Source organism: Anopheles stephensi, chromosome X, assembly GCF_013141755.1.
Source record: "Anopheles stephensi strain Indian chromosome X, UCI_ANSTEP_V1.0, whole genome shotgun sequence".
NCBI classification, from domain to species: Eukaryota; Metazoa; Arthropoda; class Insecta; order Diptera; family Culicidae; genus Anopheles; species Anopheles stephensi.
Window position 1 is genome coordinate 18875978 of NC_050201.1, and position 12771 is coordinate 18888748.

The window sequence follows — 12771 nt, forward strand, 5'->3', positions numbered from 1 at the left end:
CTGATTAGTTGTGTTGTTTTTTCCTGCTTAAATATCAATCCGTCAAAAGATTACGCGATAAGTTTGTAGCTCTCGGAGCGTAGCTTTATTCGGCATGAGTCAAACCTGTTTTAATTTAAATGCTGCATGATTGCGCAAATGTTGGACAACAGTTGGCTTAAATTGTCAGATTTTCAAGCTAAAGCCATCACAGAACCCGATGACTTTTTTTCAAAACCTTTATAGTACTAACACTATACACTGCCACAACCAAATAACATACATCTACAATCTCAACATGAATATTCCAAGTCCAAGCATGAGTCGGAATTGCACCAAGACCGGGCATTTTACAGGACCAGTGCCTTACCAATGCTATTGGTAAAGCCGGGCCATCCGACGATTCGGAACAGTAGTTTATCTGCATCCAGGTCGTCCTTCACGCAACACCTAAGATGCGTACTTTTTTCCAATAGGGTGACATTTATCTGTATTTATTAGCCCTGCTCACTAGGATCGTGGATCGGCCTAAATCGATGCTGTCAGCTCATTAGATGTCCTATCTACCCCCACTCCTGCAACCAGAGGGCACTAATATCTTCAGATCTAAAAATAGCACAACTATCCTGCCATCTCGTTCTCGCATAAGAAAGGGATGACCGAAGGGCGCGGATGCTGTTCTCTCTTACTTTCTGCTTGAGCAAACCAAGAATATCATTCGCACTAGTATAGCCTTGGGTTACAGTCTAGTGTGCTGGGCCTATCCCTTCCCCCTCTCTCCCACAGGAGGAGCTGGTTCGATTCCAGCATTAGCTCCCGGTCCATATTGTGCGGTGTCACGGGCCGTCAATTTGATAGGATTTAGGTTAAGTTTTAACCATAACAGCTTTAACACGATCATCATAGTAACATTCCATTCCTTTCCCTTCCTACGCTATGTTGTGTGTACAGAACAGAAACAGGGGGAAGAGCGTGGGTGGGGATATAAAGCTCCAGTACCTAGTTCGTGTAACACAACCAAAGCGCGTATATCGTTTTTCTTTTTTTTCAGTGTTTATCTTCAAATTGCTTAATAGCACTGTTTTTCCCTTTAAATAATACAGCAATTCGGACTAGCCGTTACTCATTAGTTAATCAAGATGCACCTTGGTTAATGAAATCCAAACCACAGATTTCACGTGTTTTGCTATGATATTTCTCACAGTAATATCCTATATTCCACCTATATTCCACAACGGAAGGACATCATGAATACAGCATTCCATATACTTACACGTGCTAGGTTGGCAGGCGCGGGCGTTATCTTTTGCGTCTCCGAATTTTCTTCTTGCACCGGCTCCAGTTGACACGGTTGATGCTGGAGCTTTTCGTTAAGCTCGAGCAACATGTCGATCTCGATCTCTTTCCCCTTCGATTCGCCCCTTTCGTACCATTCGACCGTAACCGAGCGAGTGGCTTCATGGAACCGTGATACGATTGCCGTATGGATTCGACCTGCATTAAATGAAAAAGTGAAAGGAATAATAAATTACGCATTAGTCAAACGTTCAAAAGTATGGTTAAACGGGATGATAATGAAGGAACAGCATAAAATGGCGACAGGATTACATTGCTTCCCGCGGGTGCACTGAGCACAGCGAATATCAGTGCTAGGTTCGCATTTCTTTTGTCGAGGATTCTTCGATTTTATCTTCGGTGGGGCTTTGGAGGCTGCATCGGACGAGTTGACGATTGAGGTAGTGGTGTTGGTAACGATGAGCGCAGTATCAATACTGCGACCTGTTGCAGAGACTGACGATGCACTGCTACCACTGTATGTAGATATGTTTCGTCCGCTGTCATCCGCGGTAGCATTAGCTTGACGTTCATCACGCTTTGATGATCGTTTGCCACCCCCGAACAGAGTGCTAAGCCGCTTCTTAAACCACAGCATGGCACTTCTAGTTAATACTTTTAACACACCAACAGGAAAAACAAAAACTGCCCACCGCACCAAGTCCTGCCTGGGCTACACTTGATAGAACTGTTTCAATGTTTTATCAAAGCACAGAAAACAAACACACCGGTACGCGCCTGAGAGTTTAAATTTTAAGCCTACGATGTCCAACGCATCGAGTGCTCCTTCCGTAATTGACACCAATCATCGACTATAGTAAGCAAGCAGTTAGTGGATTTGGCAAACCACCGAAGGCACGTCACGTACTTGCGGAGACTCTTCCCGGGGCACATTGAGTCGCGCTCTCACTGTCTCACTTTTACCGATTTTCTTTTAACCTTCCCCGAAAAGGAAATATAATACTAATAAATAACGCACACACAAACTACGGCGCAAGTATTTCGATTAGACTACCAATGTTTATATCTCTCCACCGATCGTCGTTTTGCGAGGAACGGAAGATGACCCGATGACACCAATGTGCAATGATCCGCGATCATTGATGTTGCAGGGGTCGGGTGGCCCAGCGTCGAATCTTTCTGTTATTCCACAAAATATGGACGACTCTGCCAGCTGATCGTCTTCAATTGAATCACGCCTTTTTCGATGCGAGATCCAGTGTGAGTTAGTGTGAGTTTTTTTTTTTTCAAACCATAAAATAAACTTAAACTGAGATCTGTGCCATGTACTATTGACGAGTATGGCCCGATGTTATCGTTGGTACATGTATGGAGTTTTCTCCTTGAATTGTTAACAGTAACAGTCACAGCTTATTTCAGAAAGGCCTAAACCTAACTAACTTTCCGTCCAATGTCTACCAACGAACGATGTCGACTGTTTCGGGTACGAGTTATGAACAATTATGTCCTGAAGGACGCATCCACCCGACCAGAACCATTTCCATGTTCGTGGATAGGGAGGACATCATCTACATAACAGTGGAAGGTTTTCCGCCAGCCAACCGTGAATCCTTATTTGGCAACTGCGCGTACTACACAACCCCCCCCCCCCCCCCCCCCCATCCTCTTTACTTCAGTGAGACGGGAGGGAATGGGTAGTAAAAAACTCCCATACTTTGTCTCACTTTTTCTCTCTCCTTTGCACAGTGCTAACGAAACATACATAGAAAGGGACAAAAATGTGATGTTAAGGACCTATCTGTGTTGACGTTTATGGGACCAAAAAATATCACCATAAAAAGGAGCAGTTGGGGTATGAATAAGGTCGTAAACGTTCGATGTCCCTTATTACTTCTTGCTTTGCTGGTTAGCGTTTGATTATGTGTCTGTGTAGTTGTACTTGGTGATGAGGTGTGTGCAACTCGATCCTCGGAAAACTACAGAACGTTCCTCCTGTTCGATTTCAATCATCAATATTACTTCAGCTTTGTTTGTATTTGCGCATATTTCTAACGCTTGATTTTCGTTTCTTTTTTTTTCCACATAAAGATTGTGCAAGGCTGATGTAGTTTACTTTTCAAACGTGCACTTATCAAGTTCACATTGGTATACAAAACAACACTTATGATGTTGTGATACGTACAACCAACTCGTCGTCCAATCATTTAGTTTTTTTTTTTTTTTCTACAGAATAAGCCATTTATTTCAAATCGAAATTATACTTACAATTATTTTTCGAAGTTAAGGTCATATACATGCGTATGTTTATGTAAATTATAAAGGAAACCCCGGTTTAAGGAATCGACTTTGCGGGAAGCAAAGATCGCAAAATGGCTGTTACATCGGACAAGTAAATTAATGTTACTTCAATTTCATACTACCGTCGGTATGATATCTGAACCGGCCATTTCAAACGTTACCCTAGAAGCATATGGCTTCTCGCCTAGACTCACAATATTTGATCAATAATTCAGAGAGAAGCATTTTTTTGTTTTTGAGCTTTTCCTGCCTACCAACATATAACGCTCTACCACAAAGCCGAATTATTTCCTTTCCAGTCGTATCAACCGTCATTGAGTCCATTTATTTATTTATTTTTTGGCTGCTGGTTGTGGTGTGGAAAGACGGCGCAACTCTCTCTTCGTTGAAACGTAACTTTCTACTTCGTCAACGTTGGATACTAATTTCCTTTTCTCTGATTTTCTATCTCTCCCGCTTTTTTCTACTCTGTCTCTCTAATACAAACACGCAAACTTTCTCACATGTTTTTTTTATATCTATTGACGTTGTTTATTAATGTATTGAGAAAAATAGATACACACATGTAACAAATTATGTCGTCATGTGTATACGACAAGACAAATAAAACGAGCCGATACAGTGGACACCAGATAGATGGGTTCTCAAACTACCGAATATAATACAACCTGTGCGCGACGTACAACAATAACAATAATTTATGAACAAATGTACCTCTGATATAGTCTGAACCAATTTTTTAATGTGTATGTGGCTAACAAAAAACTCAGAAAGAATGTATGTTAAGTGTCTGGATCATATCCACGTAGTATGGTGATTACCTAGATACCACGTAGATAGAATCATTTAGTCTAGTAAACCTTTTATCCAAATAGCATGCCCCGAAAGTTATTAAGCTAAAAAATCTAAATTGTTCAAAAACAAAAATGATACTACAGTGAGGAACACTGTGCGCAGGCAAATGTTTGTACTGTACATATTCCTGCTTTCTTTTTGTATTGTTACAGTCCAGATCCGCTACACGGATTGATTGCTACACTACAATCACCACATACCAACATCCGAGCATGCCCGGGATAAGGCAAAATAAAAGCGAGGAAATGCCTTGTTAATTTATATGTACTTGTAATCGTCAACACACGCGGTGTTTTCAATACGGCGTCAAGCCGTCTAATTAGAAATATAAACATAAATAAATAAAAATGATACTTCAATAAGAAATATTTTTATGGCTTCCATCAAAGTGCCCGCAACCGGTGAAAAAGGATTTAAATACAGGCATATAAACAAATATTACCAAGAGGTCTCGATTCTCTGCGAGTTGAGCTCAAAAATCTATATTCTACTGTCTGGGTTGTTACAGTAGGTGGTTGCTTTGTTGCTACCACGAAATAAAATATGACTAGAATTGTGGATTTTATAGGATTATATGGTCCATCCTCATACCACGGCAGGGCCGGGGCTCAAATCCCATCTGGGCCGTTCCCCCCTAGTGAGGATTGAATAAACAACTAAACGGTATCAATAAGTCTAGTAAGCCCGAAATAGCAGGCATGACATAAGAGGTCGTCAGGCCAAAAAAGGAAAAGAAGATGATACATCCTCGAATATACGACTTTCTACTTTGCCTATTTCGGTACTGCAGTACTTTTCGAATCGAATCGAAATAAACTACATTTCGCACCTAACTTTCCGAGAAAGGTAAAAGACTCGAGAAGGCCCCCACCCTGACAAAATTTGTTCGACACTATACTATATGCGCCTAAATGTATGCAATTCGCAGTACCCATTGCGAAAGCTTCACAGTGTGCTTTCAGTGTGGTCAAAAATGGTTGAATAAAGTCGAATGAATTATTCCTTATTATTCAATAAAGTCCTCTCCCCACCCCTTCCTTCTAATCTTGAGCAGTCATTTTGGCTTAAAGAGGCTACTGAACTTATTCTCGGTCGCACAAGCGCGAGACAATCTGTCCAATAACTTGCACGGTGTTTCCGAACGGTAACGGATTGCTTCGATGCATACTTGTTACCGGGCATATATATTCGGTAAAAAGGGAAAAATTAAGAATATCAACATTTCAAAACACTTGTTACAATGTATATTATCATGTTACATAGTGACAGTATTAAAGAACAATGCACAATGTTTATATCAAACATTTTTTGACCACATGAAACATACACTGTGCTACAAAAATGACAGGTCACAGTGCTGCACACAAAAGATTCTAGAAGGGGGGGGGGGGGGGGCCTTCTCCAGTGTTTTACCGTTTTTGTTCGTGACGTCCGATGACGACCTTGCGCGTTGCTCGTTTGTCTATCTCTTCCCTTTAAAGACGTTTTACAGTTGCGCAAAGACCGTGAGAGCACTATTTTTAGACCACCGCGACAATATTGCCAAAAGAGAATGCGAAAGAAGGCGTCAGTACTGTAGCAGGCGCCTGTAGCAGGGAACCACCGTGTAAGTATTGAGGGGCTGAAAAAAACGGAATAGTTACTCACAACTTGCACTCACACATGCAACGAAGGCACACCAAAAATACAGCAACACACGTACAGTTACACGGTTGATGGGAGAAGTGCAACACAGTGTGTGGAATAACAATATCTTTTATGGTTGCCGATTGCCTTGCTTTTAAGTTACGACGGAATTACGTCAAGAAAAGAGCAAAAATGAATCCTGTATCCTTTCAATACACACATTTTTGCTCGTGGTAATTGTGACTTGCCCATCACAAAATACCCCGCGGGCAAGCTCAACGAAACTTTAATGCGTTTCACCCACTTCCGACCCTCGTTGGCCTACACTTTCGAAGCGATTGGCTAGCTCATCATGTATTTACACATGCAGCGCATCGAATGCGATTGTGTGTGTTTGCGAAATTAATTGACAGAAAGTTTCATTCCGTGGTCACTGTTTGTTTGGTTGAGATCTGCAGATTTTGCTTAATATAAAGAGCAAAGTAGCGTAAAGAAGTTTGGCTGTGTCGTTTAGTGACGTGAAGAATACATCGGAGAAACAACAGGAGTGCAAAAAGAGTGAAGAACATTGACATACGCTCGTGCAAGCGGCCAGAAAGATGAACAATTTCCGAAGCCGCTGATAAACTTTGGTAAGCATTAAATATTAAATAACTAACCTCAAAATTGTAAAGCAAACGATTATTTTTCTATTTTAATTAATAATAGATAATATCTGAAGTGAAAAATATCCATAGGCTATTTCAGCTGGTTGGCTACCATCGCGTCTTTTTGAGATCATCATGCACTGCAAGACACTATGAGTCGTGATTCCGGTCATAAAAGTAAGTTTTAAAAAATTACATTATTTTACAATTTCAAAACAATTCTCTTCTTTACCAGATTCGATGCAAATGGAACAATCCTGGTAAAAATATCAGGTAAACATTTTTTGTGAAAGTTAAAAAAATATATCACGAGAACTAAAAGTTCCCGCAATAATAAAGAATAAAACCATAATTTTGACCTTTCCTTTATCATTGATGACACAACCCTACTATGCACAAGCAAGCAAACATCCATACCAATACGCCGAACGTGCTCCATACTAATACATGCGCAAACACAACATTCGTTAAGCAGGCATCATAAGGGCAGCACAACGGCTTTGTGCTTCCCTTATGATGCCTGGGTTAACGGAGCTTTCGGCCGCGGGGTATCATCATATTACCATAGAGAGCCTCCCGGTTGCTCATTTTCTGGCAGTTGTTCCTTGTATTGCTGGGAAGGCTTTACACTGTCACACTATAAAGTGCAGTCTATGCAGAAAACACAAACACTAGAACAGCGCACAATACCGCGCCGGACGTGTGCAATTTGCTTCGTCATTGCACACACATACAGGGTCATGGTCACGATACGTACACCAGCCAAATGCCCAATCATGGTAACTAGTCCGACACTCGGAAGGCTATAGGAAGCCGATCAAACTGCGGAAAGTGTTTGTCCTCTTCACAGCACACAAAACGAGATTGCACTCCACTGCACACTGCGCTGCCCCTTTCGCAACCATGTGTTGCACGCGTATACAAATGTCTGTGTGTATGTATATGTACGGTTTGAAGGTATACATGTTTTTATTTCCGCTTTTGTGTTGTTCCGGCCAAATAAGGACTTTTTTCCCTGCATGACATCACCTTCGAAAAGATGCATACAAATGTGCTACACGAGTGACGAGAGGGCGTCGGATGGGGTATTTTGAGCGAGGGAGAAAGCAAAATGATAGATTGGTTACAATACAAGCAATCAATTTTATGACAATCGCGATGCGCTGGCTTATCACAATAAAATAAATTAAAAGCGAAATGGTGTGCTTTACTAGCCGTACGCCCATCACTAGACATTAGAAAAATGAATCTTTTCTATTTTCTTCGTTTCATGATGATATAAATTTTTACTCGAATTAATTAATCACATTAATCTCGGCACAGTGCACTTGCACATTCAGATGCACCGTGAATAATGCCCTTCATAAACTGAACGCGGGCATTTATGTAATTTTACCTTAGGATCAAAGTAATAAGAAACCGTTGCTATAAATTTTCAATAAATTAGCAATGATTACGATCAACTATAAATCAAGCACTCGCGACAACGGTGTCTGTTATCAGCTGAATCTTTTAGCCCTGCTCACTAGGATCGTGGATCGGCCCAATTCGATGCTGTCAGCTCATTAGATGTCCTATCTGCCTCCACTCCTGCTACCAGAGGGCACTAATATCTTCAGATCTAAAAATAGCACAACTATCCTGCCATCTCGTTCTCGCATAAGAAAGGGATGACCGAAGGGCGCGGATGCTGTTCTCTCTTACTTTCTGCTTGAGCAAACCAAGAATATCATTCGCACTAGTATAGCCTTGGGTTACAGTCTAGTGTGCTGGGCCTATCCCTTCCCCCTCTCTCCCACAGGAGGAGCTGGTTCGATTCCAGCATTAGCTCCCGGTCCATATTGTGCGGTGTCACGGGCCGTTAATTTGATAGGATTTAGGTTAATTTTCAACCATAACAGCTTTAACACGATCATCATACTAACATTCCATTCCTTTCCCTTCCTACGCTATGTTGTGTGTACAGAACAGAAACAGGGGGAAGAGCGTGGGTGGGGATATAAAGCTCCAGTACCTAGTTCGTGTAGCACAAAAACCAAGACGCGTAATTATTTTTTCATTTTTTCGGTTTTTATCTTCAAATTGCTTAATATAACTGATTTTGCGTTTAAATAATAATTGAAACAGCAATTCGGCCTTGCCGTTCCATCACAATAAAATAATAATAATAATGTTTACGGTATACAGACATAGCTAGATGCTCCTTGAAATGAAATGAAATACCCACATTGGGATATCCGCGACAACCCAAACCACAGATTTCACGTGTTTTCGCTGTGATATTTCTCACAGTAGTATCCGCGCATATATTCCACAATGGAAGGAAAGCATGTTTATGTGTCACACGGAAAATGTTAGACAGACATTAGAAAAATTGGTCATTTTTTACCGTTGAACCGTGGGGGAACCATTGACATAAATTTTGCAATAAATAAGCAAAGATTACGATCAACTATGAATCAAGCTCACGGAACAAAGGTGTCTTCAAAATGGTCTGGTCAAGATCGTAATAAAAAAATATCTAACAAGTGAGTAAATACACCCTCGATACCCGAATCGAAACTGGATTCGAGCGCGTACTTTCCGCGTATTGCTTACTGTGACTGGCAATAGAAAGACTTGAATAGTAACATGCCACGAACCTTTAGTTACTTTTAGTTATATTTTGCCATTTTTTATTGGCATTTCAATCAAAAACGACCACTGTCGTTGTTTCATAATTAAAATATGTTATGTAAGCATTTGTTACATAAGTGAAAATGAGACTGTGTCAATTGATTGAATACATAGAGAAAACCTTTCTATACTGCCTTTTTTTTCATTTGTCTTTGGCTTTTTGTAGTGAATTTTCCATTTCAAATGTGTTTATCAAACAAGCAATTTTATATAATCGTATGAAGTCCAAAGTTAGAGTTTAAAATGCATTCAACAACTTCGAATAAATAACTCAGCGTTCAGATTATACGAAACCATTTCGCACAGGAATTTACTCTACAACTTCAAAATTTTATTATACGAGATCCATGAGAATCTTTCGAAAATATCTCATTCTTAATAGGTTATTTTAGAAAATACATAACGGTACAGCTGACGATATTTATAAAGTGAATAAAAAAAAACAAACCCTCAAGCTATTTCTCTTACTTTTCATTATCAAGGTGCAGAGTGATGGCATTCCATCACACACACTCGCCCCTTGGTAGTTTTCCGCCACCTAGTAAATGATTGCCTTTTTTCGGTTTCCTCTTCTCACACAGTTTCAGTACAAGAAAGTGCTGCTTGGAAAATGAAAATGGTGTTGTAAACAACTAACGAGTAGTCAATCCGTTCTACCACACTGCATTCGTACTGTGGTCGGGGAAAAGAAAATACAAAAAAGAAATGCGAACCGATCAAAGAAATAGGAGAAAGAGAGCACACAACAGAAAGAAAAAAAAAACATAATCTATTGCAGGAACATGTGAGAAAAGGGGAAAAATCTAATTCATCCATCGATAAGTTCATAACTCTCGTCATATCGGTAATTTTCTTCCCATTACAAGATGATAAAGAGAGTCACAAAAAACATGCGGCGAATAGAAAAGAAAGGGAAGCAACAGTGCTCGACCACAGCTTCAAACATCTGGTGTGCTCTCTTCGGTGGAAACTTGGTCAGAGAGTATTCTACATTACATGTGGAAAACGATTGCTTTTCTTTTGCTTCTGTTGCCTTTTGAGTGTGTACGGCTAGCTGCATGTGCTGGCTTCATTGTTTTTTTCCTCTTTGCAGTATGTTCACATTCCAGCAACATCACCCGAAAGCAAGAATAGGCTAGAGGAGCACAACGAAACTTAAAAATAAACGCTGTTTGGCATGAACTTTCAAATAATTTTGCCTTGTTTAGGTACGGGGCTTGCTGGAAGGTTAGACAAACATGGAAAAATTCTAAAACATCAAAGAGAACACAAGAGAAGAAATAATTATAATGGATAATAATGGAAAATAAAGCAAAAGACATATAGAAAAGTGTTCCACACCCACTCACCATTTTCCGGCAAAAATGTCTAAATTCGTAAAAAGTCTATACTTTTAATTAGTAGCAAAAAAAAAACGATAAATGAAGTAAAATATCTTTCTTCATTGGCAGCACTACAACTTCGAGAGGTCTCGGCCTGCCAAATTTTCTGGCTTTCTGTGACTTGATTGATTTTACCCGTAGCAAAGTAGTCAGCCCTGCGTACGGGGAGGCGATCTGGATAGGATTTGAACCCCGGTCCTGCCGTGTGAAGACCGGCGCCGTTTTCGCCTCGGCCACCAGACCGCCACAATGGAATATAATATGACAACCATTTCTTTTCAGCATCTAAAGCTGGAGGCATGTACGGCCAGGCCATTTCTTCAGAATAAAAAAATGCTGGACGCATAGATCCACAGAACGATGCCGTCTTTTCAAAATATATGATATTCCAAATTATATGAGAATTGGCAGACGGCATCGCATCGTAGGAGGACAATTTTGTCGAAGGATAGAATCAAAATTATTTGATTCAGTCAGAACTTCGCATAAGATTTCTTAAACACTACTTGTCAAAGAAGGCTCGTTTGAATTAAACCGTGGATCTGTCGAGATGAACCAGGAATAATTTTGAGCGATATTGATTTGAGGATGTCGGCACGATTTTAAAATAAACAAATCATTTTTTTTTAATTTTGAAATGCCAGAAGGGGAAGAAGGGGAACCACTTGAAATGCCAAATTCAACTAAAACTTCAAGAGGAATTTCAGCCTACCATTTCTGACTTCCTTTGACTTAATTTTACCCGTAGCTGGAAACTTTCAATCCGCCTTGCGTATGGGATGTTGGCGTAGACTAGTTATAAAATTATTTTACACATTTTTTATGTTTTCCCCAGCGCATACTGGTGACGATATGAAATGAAAGTTCAGCGAAGTGTCTAGGATTACATGTTTTTATTTCCGCTTTTGTGTTGTTCCGGCCAAATAAGGACTTTTTTCCCTGCATGACATCACCTTCGAAAAGATGCATACAAATGTGCTACACGAGTGACGAGAGGGCGTCGGATGGGGTATTTTGAGCGAGGGAGAAAGCAAAATGATAGATTGGTTACAATACAAGCAATCAATTTTATGACAATCGCGATGCGCTGGCTTATCACAATAAAATAAATTAAAAGCGAAATGGTGTGCTTTACTAGCCGTACGCCCATCACTAGACATTAGAAAAATGAATCTTTTCTATTTTCTTCGTTTCATGATGATATAAATTTTTACTCGAATTAATTAATCACATTAATCTCGGCACAGTGCACTTGCACATTCAGATGCACCGTGAATAATGCCCTTCATAAACTGAACGCGGGCATTTATGTAATTTTACCTTAGGATCAAAGTAATAAGAAACCGTTGCTATAAATTTTCAATAAATTAGCAATGATTACGATCAACTATAAATCAAGCACTCGCGACAACGGTGTCTGTTATCAGCTGAATCTTTTAGCCCTGCTCACTAGGATCGTGGATCGGCCCAATTCGATGCTGTCAGCTCATTAGATGTCCTATCTGCCTCCACTCCTGCAACCAGAGGGCACTAATATCTTCAGATCTAAAAATAGCACAACTATCCTGCCATCTCGTTCTCGCATAAGAAAGGGATGACCGAAGGGCGCGGATGCTGTTCTCTCTTACTTTCTGCTTGAGCAAACCAAGAATATCATTCGCACTAGTATAGCCTTGGGTTACAGTCTAGTGTGCTGGGCCTATCCCTTCCCCCTCTCTCCCACAGGAGGAGCTGGTTCGATTCCAGCATTAGCTCCCGGTCCATATTGTGCGGTGTCACGGGCCGTTAATTTGATAGGATTTAGGTTAAGTTTCAACCATAACAGCTTTAACACGATCATCATACTAACATTCCATTCCTTTCCCTTCCTACGCTATGTTGTGTGTACAGAACAGAAACAGGGGGAAGAGCGTGGGTGGGGATATAAAGCTCCAGTACCTAGTTCGTGTAGCACAAAAACCAAGACGCGTAATTATTTTTTCATTTTTTCGGTTTTTATCTTCAAATTGCTT

General features: G+C 40.3%; 1 protein-coding gene and 2 long non-coding RNA genes across 8 annotated transcripts in view; 1 reads left to right on the plus strand and 2 right to left on the minus strand.

Moving 5' to 3' along the window:
* Nucleotides 1–12771, minus strand: part of LOC118512366 (kinesin-like protein Klp10A) — a 39123-nt gene that overhangs the window by 17367 nt on the left and 8985 nt on the right. For all 5 annotated transcript variants that reach the window (XM_036056724.1, XM_036056735.1, XM_036056715.1 and 2 more), the window contains one exon: nt 1253–1473. In XM_036056724.1, the coding sequence (XP_035912617.1) occupies nt 1253–1473 (221 nt within the window). The remainder of the gene's footprint in view (nt 1–1252; nt 1474–12771) is intronic.
* On the minus strand, nt 3335–6261 carry LOC118513180. Its single transcript, XR_004906428.1, has 2 exons — nt 6131–6261; nt 3335–6049 (listed from the first exon to the last, which is right to left on the minus strand). It is a non-coding gene; the product is annotated as an uncharacterized LOC118513180 (long non-coding RNA).
* On the plus strand, nt 5833–7053 carry LOC118513108. 2 transcript variants are annotated; one of them, XR_004906411.1, is made up of 4 exons: nt 5833–6034; nt 6513–6686; nt 6763–6878; nt 6937–7053. It is a non-coding gene; the product is annotated as an uncharacterized LOC118513108 (long non-coding RNA). The 2 variants fall into 2 exon arrangements; XR_004906410.1 differs by lacking the exon at nt 5833–6034 and having other exon boundaries at nt 6042–6686.